General features: G+C 40.3%; 2 protein-coding genes across 4 annotated transcripts in view; one reads left to right on the forward strand and one right to left on the reverse strand.

Annotated features, from left to right (window-relative positions):
- Positions 1-23,403, reverse strand: part of ccdc146 (coiled-coil domain containing 146) — a 55,367-nt gene extending 31,964 nt beyond the window's left edge. Inside the window, exons 1-5 of the mRNA XM_059326123.1 lie at positions 23,270-23,403; positions 22,232-22,422; positions 5,810-5,892; positions 4,490-4,705; positions 865-922 (exon numbers count right to left, since the gene is read on the reverse strand). Coding sequence (XP_059182106.1) covers positions 865-922; positions 4,490-4,705; positions 5,810-5,892; positions 22,232-22,422; position 23,270 — 549 coding nt within the window. The 5' untranslated portion in view covers positions 23,271-23,403. The remainder of the gene's footprint in view (positions 1-864; positions 923-4,489; positions 4,706-5,809; positions 5,893-22,231; positions 22,423-23,269) is intronic.
- Positions 11,495-21,849, forward strand: fgl2a (fibrinogen-like 2a). 3 transcript variants are annotated; one of them, XM_059326125.1, is made up of 6 exons: positions 11,550-12,301; positions 13,072-13,276; positions 18,421-18,640; positions 19,887-20,057; positions 20,144-20,467; positions 21,336-21,849. In XM_059326125.1, exons 1-5 carry the CDS (start codon positions 11,699-11,701, stop codon positions 20,457-20,459), a joined length of 1,515 nt encoding a protein of 504 aa, XP_059182108.1. In that variant the 5' UTR covers positions 11,550-11,698; the 3' UTR covers positions 20,460-20,467; positions 21,336-21,849. The 3 variants fall into 3 exon arrangements, with proteins under 3 accessions (XP_059182110.1, XP_059182108.1, XP_059182109.1); XM_059326126.1 differs by having other exon boundaries at positions 21,339-21,849; XM_059326127.1 differs by having other exon boundaries at positions 11,495-12,301; positions 20,144-21,849.
- Positions 23,404-23,655: the final 252 nt, after the last annotated feature.

Here is a 23,655-nt window from a genome sequence, read left to right on the forward strand (position 1 = left end):
AGCTGCTGAATGTATTCAACAAGCTCGACAAAGCTCAAAATCAAACCTTCTTTTGCCATTAGCAGCACAGGCAGGCAACTGAATTTTGATGAAGTTTGATGATAGGAGAATTGTGAATGCAATGCTCCTTGAGACTACCCTGAGGTAGTTATGGTAATATTCTTGATTTTTCTTGAACACAAATGCTGAGTTTCAGAGCTGGTGATGCAACAGCTGGTGTAGATTTTCACGTCCATCAAGTGTTGGAAATGCTCAAGCTGCACTACACGACTTCTGATAGACTAAATAATAAACGTAATACAGTATTTATACGCCTTACACCATACTACAGAGTTCTGTAGTGTAGAAATCACACAGCATGAAGAAGATAGTGGGGTTCTAGTATGATATGAAAGAATTTTGTGTAAATTTGTTCCTTTTAATATAACAAGCAGAGAATCATGTAGATTATAATAAAGAGTGAGCAGGGACTCATTCAGAAAGCAAGTATTCTGTCCAAAGACCTGTCAATTTTTGGCTCTGATGTCTGTATACTTTTTGTTTTTTACTGCTTTTTCTGTCAAACAGTTGCCTCTGCCATTACTAACTTAATTTGCCTTAAACAAAACTTAAAAACCTCTCTTCGTGTGTCAGGATTATAGCTTTAATTCAGCTAGTATGTCATCATTTCATCTGAGTGGGAGATTGTAATATAACATTTTTGCTTCAAATGGCTCCAAAAATTGCCAATGGCAAGTCCTCATATTGAGGGATTAAGCCGGGATGGAGGCTTAAAGTAAAACTCATATTTATCCTCTCTGAAGACCGTTGTTGCAGTAGTAATCCACGTCTCTGAAACTACACCTGGTGCAATGATGAACTTACAGCAGGTTTCAGCTGAATCTCATTCTCTCTCTCCAGATACTGCTTCTCCTCCCAGAGACTGCAGACGGGCGAGGTGAGATAAGGTGAGGTGAGGAGAGAAAGAAATGTGTTATTAAGAAACAAACAACATCTTTCAGTTCCTTGTTAAACAGAAAGAGGAATGGGTTTTTATTTACATATTTAAAAATACACTGGTGTGCAGTTTCCAGTCCATCAAAACTTCTGCTAAATGACTTGATAGAGAAAACAGCAAAAAAAACAAAGGATGCAGTGGGTGTGAAAGGTTTAAAAGAAGTTGCTATGAAACCTTAGATTAGTGAGTGAATAAAAACATCTATATATGCTTTACTTTAACACACATAATGTAGAAAAGAACCGGTATACACAAGCTCTCATACATAAACACAAAGAATCAGAAATGAAGTACCCAACACAATATAAATGTGCATATAAAAACATAATTTCTATGAATTTTTCATCCCCCTGCGGCAGACGCTTTTGGAGCATTTGATTAAAGTTTGTATGAAATTATTTCGAGTCAGCTCTATCATTGTGAAAAACCTTACAATAGCACATAGTGCACAGCTACACGTTTCACAAAGTAAATGATATTAATCTTCCTGACAAGTTGATATATTGGATATTAACTGATATACAGAGAAAGCTGCATGAATGCTAAAATGTGCGACTGGAAAAAGTGCTGAATTCCTGTGTATCAGTTTGGCGAAAGATAAAGGATGCGAAGACTTTTTTAAAGGCATATTTGCATGTTGAGCATCTGCTTGTCATATGCAGACCGCTGGCCATTTGGACCGGAGAGCAGGGAGGGAAAACAACTGAAAAAAAGAGTTAGGAAGAGAAAGGGGGAAAGATTAGGCCGGAGGGGATGGAAGAAAGGGCAGAAAGAGAAGAACAGAGATGATGAGCGGACAAGAGAGCTCACCACCGAACGCTGTCACAAATAATATGCACACTCGGTGTCTAATCCTGTCTATTACTGCATCCTCTGAGAATGCTCTGTAAGTGGTTTTCATTTAATATTTCAATTACCGCTGGGCCTTCAACTCCCTGCCTCAGTGTGTGTGCTCTGCACTAAAAATCACTGTATCCTACAGATCATATCTTTGCAACACAGTGGTGAGTTTATGTGCTGTGAGTGGTTTAATATTGCTGAAGAAATAAAAGGCCAAAAGCAATGCAGGAAAGATAAAAACAGATCTGCTTAAAAGAATATTAAGCTGTTGAGTAAATAAGGAGTATTAGGGATATCAGAGCATACTGACAATTTAATTAGAGTGAGTAGAGAGTAGAGAGAGTGAGTAAAACTGCTGAAGATGAGCCAAATCAGGAGTTGTTCTCATTTATTCTTTCAGGGTAAAACCATCCTCCCCATTTTTCTGAACATGTTCATCCTGAATCTGGTGTGATCGTGGGTGCTATACATGTAAATTTCAAATGCTTTCTTTGCTCCACTGAAACTGATAATTAAAGCAATTTTATTGCTTGCCCTTGAACTGACAGTTCAATTGCTTTCAGCCTCGACACATCGACAGACAGCGACAACTATATTTTAACCTTCAACTGAGAGCTCACACACCCCAAATAGATATTTCACCTGCTGTCACTGCTTACACAGCAACAGACACTTTGACTATCTTGGGCGCTTCAACCTAAACTGACATTTCAACTGCTTTCATAGTTTACTGTTCGACTCCTTTAATATCAAAACACGTAAAGTGACAAGTTGACTGCTTAACGGCACAGAAACTTGCCTATTGGCACCTGAATCTGCTTTCATCTCTTTATGGCGAAACCCACAGTTTTGCCACATGCATAAACTATGTATTTAATTGATTTTAATAACTATTTTACTGGGGTTTCTAAACAGGATTTGAATTACATAAAGCTGAGTCTCTTGAGGATTCAACAAGCCCAGTTCTCTTCATATGGGATGATGTTAGTCATCAGTAGTAGCCAGTTAATTGCAGTGAGGGCATTTTTTGAGTCTCTACCTCACTGTATAAAATGAGCTGCTGTGACCTCTAGGATAATCACAGCCGCTTGAAACTGTATAACCATAAACTATAGACAGAGTATTTTGAGGATGTGCAGCTTTCCTAGGTATACTGACAACAAGGGGGTTTCTCAGCAGTTTAGAAAAAAGAAGTGCTCTTTATCCAATTGCTAAAATACAGAAATCTCCAAAATGACTCAAGTGTTTGGAAAACCACAGAAAAATTCATGCTGTGATTTTGTTTCAAAGGTCTTGGTGTATTTTTGGATCTTCCCATCTTTAAGATAATGTACACAAATTCTATTTGGCATTTTGCTGCTGACCTGATATCTCCCCCTAAAAATCCATTGCCCACTATCCCCAATTCTCACAATAAAAGGTGGACAAATAATAAGGGGATAAACTACTGCTTAATGTGCTTCAATTTGCATTTCTACCCACAATTTTACCCATTTACAGTCTTTATAAATGCAATTTTTATTGTACGCACTCAGATTTCTTCCACTTTAAGTTTTTTTCTGGTTGATTTTACTCCACACACGCCTCTAAAAATGATTTAATCCAAGAAGGAAAAACTGCTGTGACATATGCAACCTATAAAGAGGGGTCACGAGAACAAATTGTTTTCAAGGGTCAGAAGCCAAATTGTTTAGGAGCCACTGGTGTATGTTATCATGTTGCTTAGCAATGTTCCAGTAACCTCCCTTTGGCCCTTGTAAAGCAAAGTTTGTGTACAGAAAAGGGGAGATACTCGAGCGAGTGTGTTATTTTCCATTTCTGTGGGTGTGTTTGACCCTTTGGACACACTGATAGTGCTGTTGAGTGAGTTGGGGGAAAGGAAAAGAGAAACCTGCAGCAGAAAAAGAGGAAAATTGGTTGCGATGAGAAAAGAGACTCGTGGGAGCGAAAGGAAAGGATTAGAGGAGAGGAACAGAGACGGGCTCCAGGACTGACGTCAAAAAACTAACCGGTGCGAGAAGCTCAGCCAAGTAAACACACTATATCCAGAGCAAACATAAAAATCCACTTAAACCTGGTATTTGTATCATGAATTGTGTTTCAGGTTTTCCCCATGACAAGGCCTTGAAAAATGTGGCTACTGTAACAAAAACATTTAAGGTAATGGTAATAAAATATCCCCCTGAACAATAACAGAACTATTTCTTCTTCTAGCAATGAAGTTTCAATAACAAATGCTGTAGGCCAAACAATACACACATAAAGTACAATACTATATGCGTGTAGGCGAAGATGCTGCCTCGTGCAGCTCGCCTCAGTGATCCCTAGTTATTTACTGTATGTGTGTCTCCATGTATGCCAAAAGTCTCTTACTGTACACTACTTCTCTTTTCCCCACCCTAGTTTCACTTCTGTGTTTTGTCCTTACTCTCCTCTGTCTCTTGGGTTCCTGTCAGTGGTGTGAATCATCCGTGTGTGTGTGTGTTTGTAAGACCGAGCTGCAGCCAAATTTGAGAGACTTTAGCAATATATATATATTCTTGAATCAAATATCATTTTCATTTGATTCAATATCTGACTGAAAATGAAACTTGCAGCATGAGTGATTGCAATAATAACATGCGTACGTGCATGTATATACATACTGCTCACCATTTCACTTCGTGCTGTGTCTTGTACTCTCTGTCCTCAGCAGCTTTCAGTTCATTGTATGCCTGGAGGAGCTGTTGCCTCAGTTCATTGACCTCACTTTCTGGCTCCTCGGAGGTGCTCTGCTCCTCTGTTCTCTCCACCTCAGCCTGCAGCCTCTCCAGCTCTGCACGACACCTCTTTGCCTCTCCCAAAAGGTGGATCTCAGAATCCTGGGCACTTTTGGATGAAACAATGAGAAAGTATGTGGTATGCAGTATACAGACATATTTCCTAACTGCTGGGTCCATTTTCATGCATACTAACATTCCAAAAGATTGGCAAAACCACCCGTTATTCTTGTCTGATTCCAATTTTCACAGTAGCTGTGGTGCATATAAACACGCAGTAGCAGCTGATTTCTGTGATAGACTCCTTAGTACTGAGCCAATTAAATGTAACATGAAGATTCAGATTGTTCTCTTGTTTCCCCAAGAAATTACACAAAGAGTGTTGTTTCCACAAGAAATTGGGGTCTTAAAAGTTAATTTTACCTCATCTATTATGTTCCTTGGTGGTGATTTTGAAAATCAGTGTTCCGTTAAGGCAGTAGTTTCCAAACCTTTTCTACAGGGCCCCCCCTTTGGAAATAAAACTATTTTCATGATCCTCTCCCTCCACCAACAGCACATACATGAACACACATCATTTGCTTGCAGAATTCATTTTAAAAACTGACAATTAATTCAGGACTACAGCTTTAGTATGTGACATCTTACTGAAAAAATGAAATTATGGCAGTACTTTCACAAATATGTCAATGCTTTGCTAGCAGTGCAGGACCATGCATCATTTATATTTAGCTTTGTCGTACCCCCTCTTTTAATAATTCCACGCCCCCCTAGGGCTTGCACCCCACAGTTTGGGAACCGCCACATTAAGGATTTAATAAAGCTTAAAAGACGTGCTGTTTTGATTGACAAGTGTCTCAGCCTTTTACAGCCAGATGCGGTTGTTAATACTGCCTCAGTTACATCCTTGCTTTCACCTCTTTGCTCACATTAGGATTTCTGGCTCCCCTAACTGAGTGAGAAGTGACCCCAATCAAAATGTCTCTTCAGAAGCCAGTGGCCTGTCACGGATGCTACTTCCACACTTTTTCAGCGGTATATAGGAGTAGCACAACTAGATCCGATAAGGAGTTATAAAGTCTTCTTCAAGGACACTTGAGTTGGACGGATTCTGGCTGTCACAAGAATGAACCTCTCTACTATGCGGTATTCTCTGCATCTTAATGGCATATGAGGGTGACAAATAGAGGTGTGAATGAACGAGGAAACATACCTCTTCAGGGTGTCATGGAGTAGCCTGTAGCTGCATTTCAGTTTGGTTATTTTGGTCTGGCTGATTTTGCCCAGTGATAACAACTGCCAAAGCAAAAGATGAAAAACAGAGATTTTACAAATCATATGGACATGAAAAAAGCATTTAAACCATAAACATAACAACAATACAACATTTTTTAGAAACACTGTCTATTCTTTTCAACCTGTTTTCTTATATAACCAAATTGTCAGATTTGATCAGGTTCATTCTTATGTGACAAGGTCAGCTAATGCTGGTCAGATGATGTTACCATGTCCAAAATCAAATGCCTTAAAGAGAACAGTTATTTATCGTGCTATCAGTTATTGGAATAATTGCCCACTGAATATACGTGAACTGAATAGTAAAGTATCTTTTAATTATTACTTGAGAATGCACTATTTAAATTTGTAAGTAGTGAATTAACATATTTACTGTATGAAAGTGAGAATTAATGTAATAGATATGAATGTAATAACTTATTCGGCATGATTTCTGATGATGTATATAATAATGTCTACAATGTTTAATTGTTAAGTGATTTTTGTTTTGTCTTGTGGATCCCAGGAAGACTAGCTTGTCCCACTTTTGGTGACAGCTAATGGGGATCTTTTTAACAATAAACAATAAACAATAAACAATAAAACATTATTCATGGTTCTAGTAAGTAAGTGTGTAAGCAACATGTCCAAACTGCGATCAGAAAAGGATTGGTGGCTTTGATTTACAGATTTCCCTGTGTCAATCATCCACATCTGAACAGTCCAGCTAGAGCCAGACATTACAGCAGTCCTAAATAGTTTGGCTTCGCTCAGCAAAGTTGGCAACAAATCCCCCTGCATGGGTTTGCCAACTCAGGTTGCACCATTTCAAAGTCTTTGATCTGACCCAGCACTGCTGCCTGAATAAAAGCTAAGATATTAATAGAATATCAAATTCTGGAGAAATCTCTTGTTGCCATTTTTCTCAACAGACTATTCAATAGAATGAAATTGCCTTGAACCAGATACAATTCTGTCCAGTAAGCACTTTTGTAATATTGTTTGGTGTCAAAATTAAGTTCCAGAAGTTGAAAAGTAACTCACTAGGGACCACAAAGGAGTTTTAGATTTCATAATATTACTTTTTTTCCCACTAAAATTGCTTTATTCCTGCTGTAATGTGGTTAAACTTCTGTTACTGTTGTCAGAGAAAGCTCTTTTATATCTGTCTGAGCTCACCAACACAGTGTGATCGACCACAACAAAGCCCAACTCCCTGATGCCTGTAAAGAGGATTTAACCTAAGTTGGGCTCAATAAACCTTCGTCTTTACAGCAGATATCACTGAATCAGAACACCTTATCACAATATGGATATAAAAACAAACCTCCAACTATCTCCAATCTCAAAAGGGGAAGAAAAATCATTGAGAATGGCCCATATACAACGATAAGTAACATCAGTTCTTTAGATTACAGGTACCATTAGCCCTGAAAGATTTTTAAAAAGTTGATAAAAAAGATACACAGCTGTGAAACCTTGGTAAAAAGAAAACAAACACACAGGGAAGAGAAGGATATCAGGTCAACGACATTGCAAAAAGGGAAAATTATCACTAAGACTTGTTGTTAAATTTCTCTCTGTGGCAAACGTAGTTGTGTGTGTGTGTGTGTAAACAGTGATATAAACAGAAGACCGGTGTTGTTCCCTCTTATCTTCAGAGCCAGGTTGGTAGAGTGGGGAGTAATGAGGGATAGCCTTGTCTGTATCAAAGAGCTGCAGAACTGAGGATATCTCAGGTCAGACTGTGTAGCGGGTAATCTAACGGCAATGAACACACGCAAACGCCGTGATTACATACACACACACACACGCACTGATAAATCATCACCGACTTCAAACATTAGGGATAGCTTATTATGTTTTTAGATTCATCCCATTATATTGTGTTTATCTGGCTATTGTCAATGCAAGCAAGTGGCCGACCACGTTCCAAGGGCTGAGAGGACAGAGATATGAATGTTGTGAATGATGTAGATTAGGGCTCCCGTTAATAAGATTTATTCTGATGTTTTCCAGTCAGTTTGAATTAGCAGTCACCCAAGGTCACTACAAGCAAAAAACACCTGACAAGAATTACATGATCCGTGTTAAAAACATTTTAAGTAAGGTTAAATCTCTCACTCTTCCATCTTGAAATGGTTAAGTGGATCATCTGGTCTGGATTGGTCTCTTTAAACCGTAACTTGTCGTTTAATCTAATATTAAATCCTAAAAATGAATATTACGGGAACATCCGAAATTATCTCACCACATTGACATGAAATAATTAAAAACACAGATAAATAACACACCAAATATGGATGGTGTTGTTGCTTTTTCTAGCGATGTAGATGACATCCAGCGATGCGACAGACATCCTGACCATACGCTGGGCATTTATCTGAAGGAAGCAGCCTGAAGCGGTTTCAGGCAGCCTCTCTAATTCTGGTGCCAAGACTTATCTACAGCAGTATAGAGCATTGGAGGCTTTTTATGGGGTAGCTGCATAAGGCTCACATGTGGCAGACCATCTTTGAAGTGCGATAGAGACAATCACTGGGAGATATTTATGCCAGCACATGGACACACATACCTGTCCATCTACTCCCCACCAAGCATGTGATCTGAGCTGCAGAGAAGCAATAAACCCTCCAGTAATATGAGTGTGTGGTGCAGCAGGTATGTGAAGTGTATAACAAAAAGAAGCTGCAGGCTTTAATACTCTGCACCCTCAGGGAGAAAAATAATGACCACCGAGACACAGCGCGAGACTCCACTGTGTGATGGAGAGAACCACCATCCCTCCCTGTGTGCATCTCTACCTTCATGTCCTCATATTGACTGTTTGAACTGGAGTTGAGCCCACAGCTAGATTGAATCACTTTGTTAGAAGAAGTTTTGTGCTGTAATATTTTCCTTTCTGGCGCCCCCATCAGGGCTGAGAGCCACTTCTCTAGATGAAATCAATTATCCGAAACTGTGTCACTTCTCTAGAAATATTACAAGTGCATGAGACATCCAATGCCCCAGAAAAGAAAATTCAATTACATGACCCGTGGTCATGAATCACATAATATACTTGAACAATAGACATGTCCCCAAAACAAATAATTAGTGCCAAGTTAATGATCTAACTATGAGTTTATAACAAGAATACAACTAGGACAAGTTCTGGACTTTAAATGTCACTGGGTGAGATCCAAAACTAAGAACGGTTCACTGTGCAGAGTAAACAATTAATTTTAATAGCTTGCATTGCTCAATAGCTTCTATAAGATGCTTCATGAAGTTGCCAAAGGTATGAATAATGTGTGTGGGAGAGTATGAGTGTAATTTTAATTAGGACAATCTAAAAAACCACCAAAAATGACCACGTAACCACATCACTAGCACAAGCAAAAACAAGGGTATTGTTTGTTCATAGAGATTTTATTATCTGTTCTATCAATGATGATGACATCACAGTAATTAAAGTTTTAATAAATCGTTGTGTAAACAGCTGTGGCCTCAGAAGGGAACACTTAGACACTTGAGCGTGATAAGAAGTGGCCCAAGTCCCATGCGTTGACACGAAGGGGGTGGGGTTTATGACCTATACTGCAGCCAGCCACCAGGGGGCACTTTTGAGAAGCTGTCATCTAGTCTATCTTTATTTACGATCTATCGTATAAACCCTGGCGGCAACCTCCGGTCTGAGCAATGAAGAAAACACGGAAGTCTGCAATCTTTAAAAATTCCAAAAGGGAAGAAAGAAGAAGTTGCAGAAGAACTCCGGTCTAGACTGCTGTCTAGTCATGTACTTCTCACTTGATTTATTACCTTAGAAAAAAAATGTGTGGCAAGATTATGGTCTCAATCGCTAGTTTCAAGTCTTTAAGACAATATCATGTTAATTGTATAAATAACTGTCCCATTTAGAAGAAAACAGATGATAAACAGGGTATGATTTGGGGCATAGCTACCTTGTTATTGACAGCTCGTCAATAATATGGTGAGCTGTCAATCAGGATAGAGGCTAAACAAACAAAACAATGTGTATCCAAGACACTGTGTAATTGAAATAGCTGCCAACTTGTTGTCCGTATTTTTGTTTGATTACTAAAGACACTCCAAGGAGTTGGCTGTAAAAAAATTTCATAATTACGTAAAGCAACTTGTACTTCAAACCAAAGGGTGACATCACCGTGACTACATCCATTATGGCTGACACGCAGGGGGCAAGGTTTACAAGCTCTACTGCAGCCAGCCACTAGGGGGCACTTTTCGGGAGCTGTCATCTAGTTCATCTTTATATATGGTTTATGGTATAAACCACTTAGGATGTATCATCTTGTTTTCAAGGGGGTCCCGAAACGGGTAATTTCTAATGCTTTGTTTATTGTAACAATTTGTGCTGTCAAAATGTCCCATTTCCCTTCATTAAAAAACTAGATACTATTCCACACAGAGCTGAATGCAAGAGAATCATTAAGCAGCACAAAATAAATAAAGAGCAGCCAGCAGTTTCAATAAATGATATCCACACTGACAGCCTGTGAGGCGAGAGAGCCATTAGGGTTGTTTCTTTTTTTTTTAAAGTCTGTTTTGCATTTATTTCAGTGACATGTTGCAGGTGCACCTGCTGCTGTTGGTTTGAAAATCGCTTTTGAATTTTCATATTTCATTCATGCCAGAGTGGCTGTCTGAATTCAGTCCAAACTTTCATGACACAACGCAGTAGAGGACACTGTAACAAAAAATAATATCAAAGGATTAAAGATACATCTTGATGGCTATACTTTCCTTTTTGAAGCACTATTTATCCATCATCATCCATCTTTATCTAAATTAATGGAATTCTATTCTGAGTTAACTGTGCCATCTGCAGCTGTTTGTCTTGATTTCTATATTTCCTAAGTCAGAGTACTTTCAGGTGCTCAATATTGTTGATTGGGACTCAGGGAAAACTGTTTCTGAAGTCTCTGTTGATTCTTTTGCTTAATTTGCAACATCCTCAGCAAGTCTTAATTCAATTAGATATTTATACTAATTGAATTGAAACAAACCCTCTTTATTGTTGCTGCTGACTGAATATAGATTTTACATTAATTGTGGCCACCTGAGCCTCATTTGGAACTGAAGAGTTAACTAAATGTTAACTCTATATATACTCAATAAGGTTTTGGAAAGTAAACTGGGTCAAAGGACGAGGCATTTAAATTTTGTGCTGTGGACATCCAAAATAACAAAACAACATTGTGTGGAAAAACATCACCCTAACATCGGTTGAGTGGATAGTTCCTGTGTACTGAGTCATTTTGCTCTTCAGGGAAATGAGCAGATTTCAGTGTAAGGCAGGACGGCACCATGCACTGCAGGCAAAAGACCTACCTTCTCTCTACGTCCCTCCCTCTCTCTCTTTCTCTCCCCCCCCCCCCACTCCCATAATCTGTCTGCATCTCTGTGGTTTTTCACTATGCTGCTGATATGGTGTTTTGCATTACGCAATAGTACTGCCCCTCCCTTCCTCTCAAACTCAGCACCCTCCCTCCCTCTCTGCTTCTCTCTCTCTCTCTCCCTCCCTCCCTCCCTCACTCGTCCTGATATTAATGACACAGCTATCTGAGGCAGCAGCGGCAGTTCCCCTGCGCTCTCCCTCCTGCAGGCTGTGCTCATACACACATTCACTCTTGAACCAATAGGATACTGGACATACATTCACTCTCCTATCCTTACAATCTGCAGCTGCGGGCACAGACAGGCATACACTCTACTTTACGCATGCAGACACTTTAAGTTCATATCAGAGGCAGTTGCAGACACTTTGCACACACTTATTTCTCTTTTACCAATCTCACACAGAAAAATGAGGACAGTTGTGCTTTGCGTTTGTGCCAGTCTGCTGCTTACAGCCACATTAGTGCCACGCACCAGCCGGGCAGCGGACTTCCCCGTCAACTCACACCAGAGATGGGACACTAGAGGACCCTTTTCTTTGGGATCTGACTCTGGGACTCCCACCTCTTGTCCCATTAAACTGAGACCCTCGGGCCAGTGTGGGAGCTCCGGGGCCGGGGCAGAGGAAGGGGAGGACTGCCCTTACCAGCTCACCCTGCCTCCCCTCACCATCCAGCTGCCCAAGCAGTTCAGGCTGCTGGAGAAGACGATGAAGGAGCTGCAAAGCCTGAAGGAGGTGGTGAACAAGCTGAAGAGCGGGTGCCAGGAGTGCCGTGGGGCACGGGGCAATGGAGCTTTTGCACATCAGCAAGCTGACCAGGGACAGACGCAGGTCCCCATTCAGAGGGATGCTGGGGATGAAGTGACAGGACAGGACGTGCAAGGTCCGGCCAGCCAAGAGGAACGGGGAGATGGGATGGTCCCTGGAGCTACTGTGGACGTTGCTGGACTGGGGCATGGTTCTAGTTTTGGGAAAATTACACCGAGCCCGAGCACTATGCAGGAGATGCAGGTAAGAGAAGCAGTTCAGTCTCACAATTTTAATGTTTAAATATTTTACAAATTAATGAAAGACATTTTATATGCACTTAATTTCATGCAAAGATGAAACCTCTGGGTATATTCTGAAATTGCTTATGAATTTCTCATGACAGATATCAGTAAAAGTTAAGTGTATTTTTTATCAGCCTATTAAAAATTAACATAATGAATAGTTTGGCTTAGTTCAAACTGTAAAATCAGTAGACATCCTGTACCATAGAGGTCTGTACAAACAGTGGCACTGCACCAATTTCTGCATTTCCATCAAAGTGATGTTAATTCCCAGTGAGCCAGTATCGTTATCAGCCTTGTGAAAACTGTAGTGGCGTTGACCTAAACAAACTAAACCAGAATGTGCTTTATAAACCGTGTATGAACAAAGTCACCTAAATGTGCCCAGTCAAACGCACCCAGCTGGAATGTAAACCTGCCAGATGTTTAAAGACCTGTAAAGTCCTACCTGGCACCAATCCACCAGGGAAAATTCCTGGTACTATAAACAGGGTGGGGAACAGCGTTAGACAGAAGCCAAATGGCGGTAAATTTTTGCTCTGCCTGGTAAGTTTGTTGACTCTCACAGTCACTTTGGCAGACGGCCAACCATCACGCAGACTCGTTTCTATTCTAAAATTCAAATTGGCTGGTAAAACAATGAAGGAGGCTGGTGACTTCAGTAATCCACCTGATTTGTATTCAGTGCACAGAAATAATTTCCTTCCTCCCCGCTCTGGCCCTTCCCAGGTGAAGCTGAATAAGATGTCAGCCAGCCTGCGCAACGCGAGGATCCAGATCTCCGCTATGCAGGGTCGTCTGGAGGGGCTCAACTTGCTCAACATGGACAACGTGCAGGCTATGGTGGACAGACGGGTGGAGAACATCACTGGAGTCGTCAATAAACTCAGCTCCACCTGCACTACCCAGTGTGCAGTCCAGAACACCCCTCAATGTAAGATTATTTTGGTAGCCTTTTTTTTCTCCCTTCTGAATTCCTCACTCTTTCTCCCATTATTTTGTTCAATTCCATCTTACATTGTCATTTGAAAGCTCTCTCCATCTTCTCAGCTATTTACTATACATGTATTCTCTTTCGGCCTGAAAACCTCTTTCTATGTGTTTTTTATTGTGTTATATTCCATTCTGTTCCATCTTTGCTCTTTCAAAGATGTCTCTCCTCTATCACGTATTGATTTTTTTCCAATCTTTCTGTGCATGATCAAGAAAGCCTTTACTCTTTTCCTTCTTCTTTTCTATTTCCTTTAAAATTCACCACAGATGTTGTTATGGTAATGAAACTCCGGCACACACCATTCACGTCCGGCAGCTTTTTAGGGTGTCGTGAGGTGAATTCTCTGGCATGGGATCTATCCAATCATGCCTAAGTGGACATGGCGTCTTGTAATCACTACAAACAACCAATTTCTGGGTGGTCACCTTCACCAGATGAGGCTTTTCCTTCTGGGAAATGGGAAATGAAATCTTTCATGCTGACAATGACATTGACATCTACACACAGTGGTTTGTTGCGACATGCCTTCTCCATTACCGATATGAACAATGTTACGTAAAATCATAAGAGGAATTTTCCATCACTTTTACACAATAGTGAGGATCTGCAGAAGCTTTACACATCCACTGCACTACTACAGCAGACCCCCAGTTGGCTAAGTGCAGCCATAACAGAAATTACCACAGCAAAATAGCTTTAGGTTGAGGTCATACTCCACATGAGTGAAGCAATATGACAATGAGGGGTCAATGTGAGAATTCAAATTACAACTTATATAACTAATTCAAGGGCTTTGACATTCCACTACTGTCCATATGCAAAAACTCAAAAAAAGGAGAGACAGATACTTGGCACCTACACTACTACATAGTGTATAAGATAGCCTAAAAAGGCAACACTTTCTAGAGATGAATGGAAGTTGAAGCTCATGATGCAGACTGTGTAAAAACCCATCAGTAAGGACTGCAAACTAGCAGAGCATACCAAACATTCCACTTTACATTGATGCAAAAGCTTATTTGGATGAGGGCACAGTCGAAATGCAGGCCTCTTTTCAGACTGAGACTGAATAATGTCCCGATATTGCATGAGTGAATGTGACACTATATCGGGGCTTTTATGTGGAAAACAGATGTGAGCTTATTCCTAAGTAGATTAGCTGGGACAGTGGTGTGAAGGGAATCCCAGCTTTCCCTCTTCGTCTGTGTTTTCTTCTCTACTAAACTTGCCTCTTTCTCCTTCAAACTCTCCTTCAATCCTGTCCTCTCTCCCTTTTGCATTTATCCTCGGTCTATCTGCTCGTCGTCTCCCCATTTCCCCTCATATCTCCACTCTTTTTCTTCCCTTGCCATAACTTTTCCTGTCTCCCTCCCTCTTTAATCCCCTTTCCCGGTTCCTTACCCCTGCCTCTCTCTCCCTCTGGAGGTCATGCTCTTGAGTGCTCATTCCTGCATAAAACACCTAGCTCTCATTATCTCTTGACAACAACACAAGAAGTAATGCGGGCGGCTTTCCTGACATTAGTCACGGATGGCACACAGGGTCAGTAACACTTGTCTTTGTACATCAATCTGTCATGTTAAAGTCAAGAACCGGCAAATAATTCCCCCGCAAGTTAGGAAATCGTGCCTGATGGTGTCTGAAGGGAATCCAAAAGAAGCAGAAAAGGAACAGCTGTTGTTACCATGGAAATAGACCAAATTGTAATGATAATACTTCTGCAGTTTCACAACATGAGTATAAACAATTGCTTTAATTGCTGTTTTACACAAGTGTTACGTCTTGAGACATACTCATTTATATTAGCTGAGTTTTCCTCATGTTACACCAGCCCCGTTTTATTTCCAGTCTCTTAAACTTAAAAAATACTAACACCAGATGCTGAATTAATACATCCCTCTACTTACTATATAGTGAAAAAGTCAAAACTGTTTTCCAGTTGTTTATCACAATGTCAAAATCGCTTAGTGAAGCAATTCATGGCTAAATGGTCCCCCTGACTCCTGAATAAACTATCCAGCTGCCAAATTGCAGCTAAATCATTAAATAATTGTTAGAGATTTGCACAAACCAACTTTAAATTCCTATTTCATCCAAACCGTGCAGACATAAGGTAACATCATCGTCTGAAGATTATATCAGGATAACATTTCTAGGAGATGTCATATGAGACAGATGTGATTTTTTATCTAGATAGGAGCTGCAGTGATGGATCATTGGCAAGCAAATTTAACAACCACTCACACATGCGCAGGGATTTAGAAAGCAGCCACCCCGGTACAGCTCATTAAGCTACACCACACAGTTCAAACAACATTTACACTCAGTGGGCTTAGAAAAAGACATCTAAGGATGCTCAGAAAAATACATTTTTCGAACTTTTGTCATCCCTTTATCCAAACTACTTTGTTCCAAGCTCAGAAATGCAGCAGTTGATGAGGGACACGCATCTAATAAAACATTGGCATACATTACCCAGACATTTTAGTGCAATGTAAAATTGCAATTTTGCCATCAAGAAGGACTAATGGCACGTTTGTCAGGATGCTTTTATCACTCATAGCTCAGTGCTGTAAGCATTTATTTCACCCTCTTTGCCAATTCCCATCCCTGCTGCAAGCACTAATCTTCACTTTCACTCCTGTGAGACATATTAGGGCCTTGAGGTGAATGGATAGCAATTCATGTTACTGTTCAGCTACATTAACTCAATTATAAACAAAGAATGGATGGCCAGTCCGCCACGCTGTCAGGAACTGCTCGGCTGCAATGTGATGACACACAACTTCCTACAGGAAGGGTGTTGCTTTTTGATGGGAGTCGCTTTCTGTCAAAACAGACAGCAGTATTCTATTTAAGCTGGTTTTGTGTTGAAAGATTAAACTATCACTTTGGATACACATTTTCTTCCGTTACAGGTGCTAATCTTTGCTGTCTGCTGGTTGCCATAGAGAATGTTTCCTTGATAACAGTTGTCCTCCTTTCATGCCAATCACTTAGCTGTGTGCAGTCAGCCAAACACGCAATGTAGTTTACATTGCGTGTTTGGCTGACTGCACACTGTTCTTTAAATGGTTAGTCAAAAAGCAAGTAGTTACGTTTTATGGAAGTAGAAAAGCAAGAAAGCAGGGCAAAGCAGTCAACCACTCCAACACAGACGTCATAAAAGAAGTGGACGCATGTCACCCATTGGTTTGTGGACTACAGTGTTGAAGTTTAGGGCTTTTTGGCCTTTGCCATCTTGGAGTTTTCAAGCCAGAAGTGACCATATTTGGACGAGAGGGTAAATGAGACCATAATTTACAAAATGGTCATCATGATGTATTGAAAAAGAATTGAAACCATAAACTCATAAGGAAATGTTCACTGAGGTAATGTATAGACTGAGAAGTAGGATTATTTCCCATAGACTTCTTTTTGTATCTAGTGGAGTCGGCCATGCTGGCCATTAAAAAGAATGCAGGTTTAAGGCCTTTTCCTGATTGGCTTCACTTTCACTTCACTTTTTTAGAGTCCATATACCGAACTAGCCATTCATTTGACTCAACAGGCACCTCAAAAGTCAGACAGCCAATCAGCCAACAGTCATTTGGACATCAGTAAGAGGCTGATATTAGAGTTATTTAGGTCAGGCACCGTGCCAGAGGTGGTCAGATGAGATGGCTCTTGTCTGCGTAGGGATACTGGCTGCCCAGACAGATAGGGACAAATAAGGAGAGGGAAATGAGAAGTGGAGAAGCTACAGTCACTTGAAGTGAAGGAGACACTGAAAGAATTTACAGGACAGTACGTTGAATGCCAAGTTCAGACAGAGCCGTTAACGTGACAAGGATACGTTGTTTTCCATATGGAGTGATCAACCATCTGCAGCCATTTTGCACACAAAGTATTCTGCATATTTTGAATGGAAAATACATAAGAATGCTGCAGAACTAAAGCCACCGAAAAGGCCTGAATGCTGCTTTTACCACTTACTAGTAACACATACCTTCTCTTCCAATGACTGGAAGTGACAAAGATACCTTTATCATGAAAAGAAAATCCAAATTTAACAGTACAAAGAAGTAGCATGAGTTCACTTTTTTTCCACTTCACAAAACACTATTAAGTCTAGACTTCCCCTCCCTTTGCTTTAAAAAACCCTGACGGCTGGCCCGCTGTAATCAGTATGGTCCCCCCCTACCTTTGCTGTATTATAATCTACCAAGCCACTAAACAGATTTAACAGTATGACAAAACTGTATCAGCTAAGGACTGCGTCAAACAAACTCAGCAGGAGTCCACATGCTGCCTGCCCAATGTCAGGATGATTTAGGCTCCAGGTGCCGAAAGTGCGGGGAGGGGGTACGCCTCTCTAATCCAGTTTTACACTTTCCCACGTTTTGACAAGTCTGTTCCTTTCAATTCCCAAATGCTAACTGACAGGGGCCTTTGGACCTTGGTTTTGGATGGGGTCAGCAGCCTGCAGCGCAACACAGGGGACACGAGCAAGAGTATGGAGAAATAAGTGGGCAGGTATAAAAAAGTAGTTGAGCTGCATGAAATGGGCCTGTGGTGCAGCACAGGGGAAGGTCACTGACTTTTATCCTTCAACAGTGGCCCTTGTCCTTTCATTTACTTTCATGTTGGAGTCCTGATACTGAATTTGATTTCCAGAAAGGGGGCATCATGTCGAGAAGCAATCGTTCTCCGGTGCTTACTGAAAGATAGTACTCGGTTTAATCTTGATGACTTGCTGAATTTTAGTTCGATCGACACAAAGAGCAGGGGGATAGTCTGGTAACAGGTTGCCTAACGAACATGTTGAACTGCTTTGTGTGTGACTGCCTACACTGCTGCGGAAATTAATGCAGGAATGAGAACTTCCACAATGGTTAAAGCTGGATTTCCTTCTAACTTATCGCATTTTCTTTGCCTTTCTTCAGTCTTCGTCAGCCTCAGGGGCTGTTTCTATTACTGTCTCTTGGATGGGCTGAGTAAAATGCCAGAGCAAAGTGAAAAGATTATTTAATATCATCCAGTAACATTCCCTTTAAGACGAACCTCTCTCTCCCCCCTCCTCCTTTCTCTCCATCTCCCTACAGTCATCCTAGCCCCTCGGGACTGTTCAGACTACAATGTGCTGGAGGCGAGGAAGAACGGCGTGTATCGTGTGACCCCTGATCCCCGCAATGGCACATTTGAGGTTTTCTGTGACATGGAGTCCTTTGGTGGGGGATGGACCGTGATACAGCAACGGCTCGATGGGTCTGTCAGCTTCAACCGCACCTGGGCCGAGTACAAGAAAGGCTTTGGGAATCTCAGGTAATGGGCTTTCATATATCATTCCAAGGCTTCTCTGAAAAGATATCTTTGAATGGGGGAAAACACTTGTAAATTTTCAGATGTTGCTTAGAGGCTCGAAAAGACAAGTTTTATCCAACTTGCATTTTTTAGGTTTTATTCTTTAAGAAACAGTGGAGGAGGTTATGGTATTTTTTGGGGGGATTTACAAGTCATTTACAAACTTAAATGGAAAATGGTATAGGTCAATTTAATGCCATTTGATTGCAAGATGGGAGGCTCAAACACCACACTGATGTAAGAAGGGGGAAGTTCAAAAGGAACCCCCAACCAAAAAAAAACCCCAAAAACAACTAAACCCCACAGCAAGCTGTCACCTACTCCCCCACTAGTGGGCTGGAAACTGGCGTTTTATCAACTTCTCAGCCCCACCTAGCTGGAACCTACCATCTGCTCGGGTAACCATAGGGGTGAACTAGACTGACACAAATCTTAAAAACAATACACAATAGTAAACAAAGCATTAATTTATGATTTTTCTCTTACACTAAAAAGCAGGATTAGTCGATAGGAATCCACACACACGCCTATAATCACTAACTTCAACAGAGTGTATTTTCTTGTGAAATCGTTTTACCCTTCCTCTAACAACTTGAGAGTGCCCAGTCACTCAGTGCTTAGAGGGCCTAACCATGCACACCTGCTCCCACTCTCACTGATTGTTCACCACCTGTTCTAACTAGCCATGATTGTTCCCCACCTGTTTTCACTATCACTTACTATCATATGGAAAACAATTAAATAAATACATTATTTAAGTAGAGCTGACCCCTTTTAACAGAAAATAAAGTTGTTGAATAAATTAATGGTTTAAGAAAGAAAGTTTATGGGAAAATGGTGTAAAAATGGAGGAATAATTTCACACAAATCATATTTTGTTTAACACAGTGCCTCCACTTCAAAGGATTTAAATTTCAGCTGAATTCTCTATATCCTCTCTGGTACAGTAGGAAGGAGGCAAAAACCATTGTTACCTCTTGATAACCATGCCTACAGATCTAGTTTAACCTCCCACTGAAAGAATAATGTTTCCTCTCATATTTCTTTTACTGTCACACTACAATCCCCCTGCATCTCCTCCTCCCCTCTGGCGATGAGTTAAATCAGCTTGAGAAACTGTATCCACTTTCTCATCAAGTGTACAAGTATATGAGCTTGTTAATAATCTCTCCTTTTGCTTTGTCCCCTTCCTTTTCCTCTATTGTAGAGGTGAATTCTGGTTGGGCAACGACCATATCCACTTGATGACAAAAGCCAAAGACATGATCCTGCGCATTGAGCTGGAGGACTTCGAGGGTGTTCGGGAGTATGCGAAGTACGACCAGTTCTATGTGGCCAATGAGTTCCTACGCTACAGGCTGTCTGTCAGCGGATACAGGTACAATTTAGATTCAATGTGTGTGCATGTATGTGTGATCAAATAATCACAAGGAAAGACTACATCTAATCTATGTTTCATTGTAGTGGGACCGCTGGGAATGCCATCAGTTTCAACAAGCACTTCAACCACGACCAGAAGTTTTTCTCCACGCCCGACCGCGACAATGACATGTATCCCTCCGGAAACTGCGGCGCCTACTACAGCTCCGGCTGGTGGTTTGACGCCTGCATGTCCGCCAACCTCAACGGGAAGTACTATCACAAGAGGTACAAGGGCGTCAGGAACGGCATCTTCTGGGGAACATGGCACAACATGTCGACAGAGTACTACCCTACCAACTACAGGCAGGCCTTCAAGACTGTCAAGATGATGATACGGCCCAAGAATTATGCTCCATAAGGGGACAGGTATGTATTAGTATAGTCACTTGGACAGATAGACGGACACAAACAAAGACAGTCAGAAAATGAAAGAATGAAGAACAAGTAGACTCAGAAATTCATACACATGCGCATAGTCATGCACACATTTACACATGCATTCGTGTACACCGAGAAAGACTATAAGCCCTATAGGCAGTTTGAATGCAGTAATAACTAAAATAATTGTTAAAAAAAATTAACTGTGCTATTACTTCTTACCACTGCAGTGAGTGTGGCCTTCAAAATGTTGGATTAAAATGATGATACTAAAGGACAATGGACTATGAACGATGATGGACTAATAAAAAAAACATGCAGTGTAAAGGCCAGCCTCCTACAGGGGCCATAATATTATATGGAGGGTTACCATGAGAGATTTTTCACTGTTTCTCTGACATTTCTCCACTTTCTGTCCTGCTGCCTCCCGCTATAAACCCAGTTGGGACGCAGCACAGCACACAGTAGTAGTAAAAACTAATGAGCTGTCACTTTTTCTTCGCTCTAAATGGTTTCATAATTAACAGCAGCCACTCAAGTGAGGTATATGAGAGCTGATGATACAGTTTTGAGTGGCTCTGAAATTCATTGTGAACGACTTCATGCCGCGGTCAGAGTCAAACTGTTTAAAAATAATAACTACAGGAAGTGATATACTACACGCTTTGGGCAGCAGTGCACAAGTAATAGCTTCAGTGTCGTTTATTTAATTACACTGGGACACTTCCCTAATGTATCATCATCCTATACAATATAAAACATCCCAGTATAAATATGCAGCCTGAGATACATTTTTATTGGATCATTCCCAAGTTCACTCTGCATTATTGATGCTCTTGTAAATTGTTCTTGACAGCAGCCACGGAGCAGGACACTGCTGAAAGAAAAACTGTTCCAATTGTATGTCCACCATTATCTCTGGGTGCAATGAACTACTGCACATCTCTTGATGCCATACACAAGTTTTCACTTTTAAAAAGAAAAAAAAAATCTCCTCTTTGATTCACCACCTGTACAATACTGCCGCCTAATGTTAGAAAACTGTATAGCATCATTTAATCCATTCTATACACACTGTGAATGGGAAGGACGGGGACAGATCACTTTAAGGACGTGTACAGTATTTATTTTATTTTGAGAGGTATGATAGCTTTTATATAATACATAGGTCAAACAGTACAAGGTCTCATGATTGTTGATATTTGAGCAATGATAAGGACAGTGTATTATTGTGACCATTCATAGTAATTATGTGTGTATTTGGAGCTTTGTGTGTGTACAATATTGATCTTTTCTATCATTCATATTCAACTGTCATGCCAAAAGTTATGCACTTTTTGTATCAAAAAATGAATAAAGTTCTAACTACGTGGCTGTGTACATTGCAGTGTTTGGTAGTTTGAAATCATATTTATGCCTGCTCATCATTATGAAAGCATCCTAATGAATGTATACAAAAATGTATACAAGTTTAGCATGAGTAGCAATCCCTAACTCTGAAGTGTGGGTTATTGGACGCCTGTAAAAATGAGCTGAGGTGCCGCATGCACTTAATATATGGGTTCACAATGTGGTGACTCAATAATAGAATGAGTTCATATCAACTTCACAGAAGAAAAATTATCACCCTGTGGGCCTGTGACTTTAATGTCTGTTTACTGTTTGTGATGATCAAGTGAATAGAAAAGCATTGTTCTCATCCACATGATGAATTCAAGTACCAAGCATTCACTTTTCGATGAAACATTTTACCTCATCTAGGCACTGGAAAGCAGGACTAGCAGCAATATCAGTACGAGCAGAGGGCTGCTCCTCTGGGAGTGAAGCATCAGGTGCAAGGGCCACTAAAGGGGAGTCCTCTATTCCCTCCTCCTCTTGTTCTTTCAGCTCCACTTCTCCTCCACTGGGACTCCTGCTATCCTGCTGCTCCTCAGATAGACTCACTAATGTAAAACATATAGACAGAGTTTATCTACTGATCTATTGATAAGTATACATACCCATATATTGAAATATACATATTATCTCTGTAATTTTCCTAGATGTCAGTTACTCAAAAAAAAAAAAAAATCAGTAGAAGGTCACAGGTGCAAGAGATATTATCACCCAACTGCCTATAAATACTGGAAAACCAGAAATACTACTAAGGACATACAAGTACATTAGACTACATATACATTTATAGTTGACTTTAAAGGATTGTAGTATTTTTCAAGAACCACAACAGAAGAAATACAGACAGGTTATGTGATAAAATGAAGAAGAGGCAATTAGCGCTTTTATTCTGAAGGATTCGAGTCTGAAGTCTGTTGTTGACGGAAATAAAAATTTAAAAAACATTATGTTTTAAGACTACAAACCAACATTTCTGGGGCATATTTATAATTAAAAAAGAGAGTCAGAACACGTGTTTATTATACGTTAGCTCTAAATTGAAACGGTTCGTCCTTTTTGACCGTAGCATTCTTAAAATTTAACACTAGCTTTCCTTTTCGATGTTTGAATTGTCTCTTAAACATGAACAAACCCCAAAAAATGACTTTTTTGAGCGTATTAATTGTCAAAAACACCTGACTTATTGTATAAAGATTCTCCAAGTGGATGTGTACGGTTGTGTGTTCCCATCGTTAACGTTAGTTAGCTAAAAAACATACACTGTATATAAATAAACCAAACATTGCGCTATGCCATCTTTAAAAAGAAGCTAACGAGTTAGCTACAAGTAGTGAATGTTTTTGTGGGTGTTTGTCTGCTCAGCAAAGAAACAAATCCTGGTGAAAAAGGCCTTACTTTTGAATATCTTGCCTCCTCGAACACGTCTTCAAGACTCCGTCCCTTTTTCTTATGAAACTATAAAATCACAGTTTGAATAACGTTACAGCTAACAGCTTGTGTTAGCCACACTCAATCACAGATTTCTCTCTGGATGGCGTGTTGTGGTTGCCATAGCAACAAGACGCCGTCGTACGTCCCTAATAATGTGAGATGAAGTCTTTTATTTCCACACTGTTTATTTATGAGTAAGCTTTATTTAGCTTTTGCCCCTAAAGTAACCAGTTGATAATACACAAAGATGTAAATCGTCACCCTGTTAAAAAAAATCGCATAACTATTTTTTTCAAGTTTTGCAGGAAACACAAAAAACTTCACCAGTGTAACATATAACATATAAGTGT

This window comes from Centropristis striata, chromosome 22, assembly GCF_030273125.1.
Source record: "Centropristis striata isolate RG_2023a ecotype Rhode Island chromosome 22, C.striata_1.0, whole genome shotgun sequence".
NCBI lineage: Eukaryota > Metazoa > Chordata > Actinopteri > Perciformes > Serranidae > Centropristis > Centropristis striata.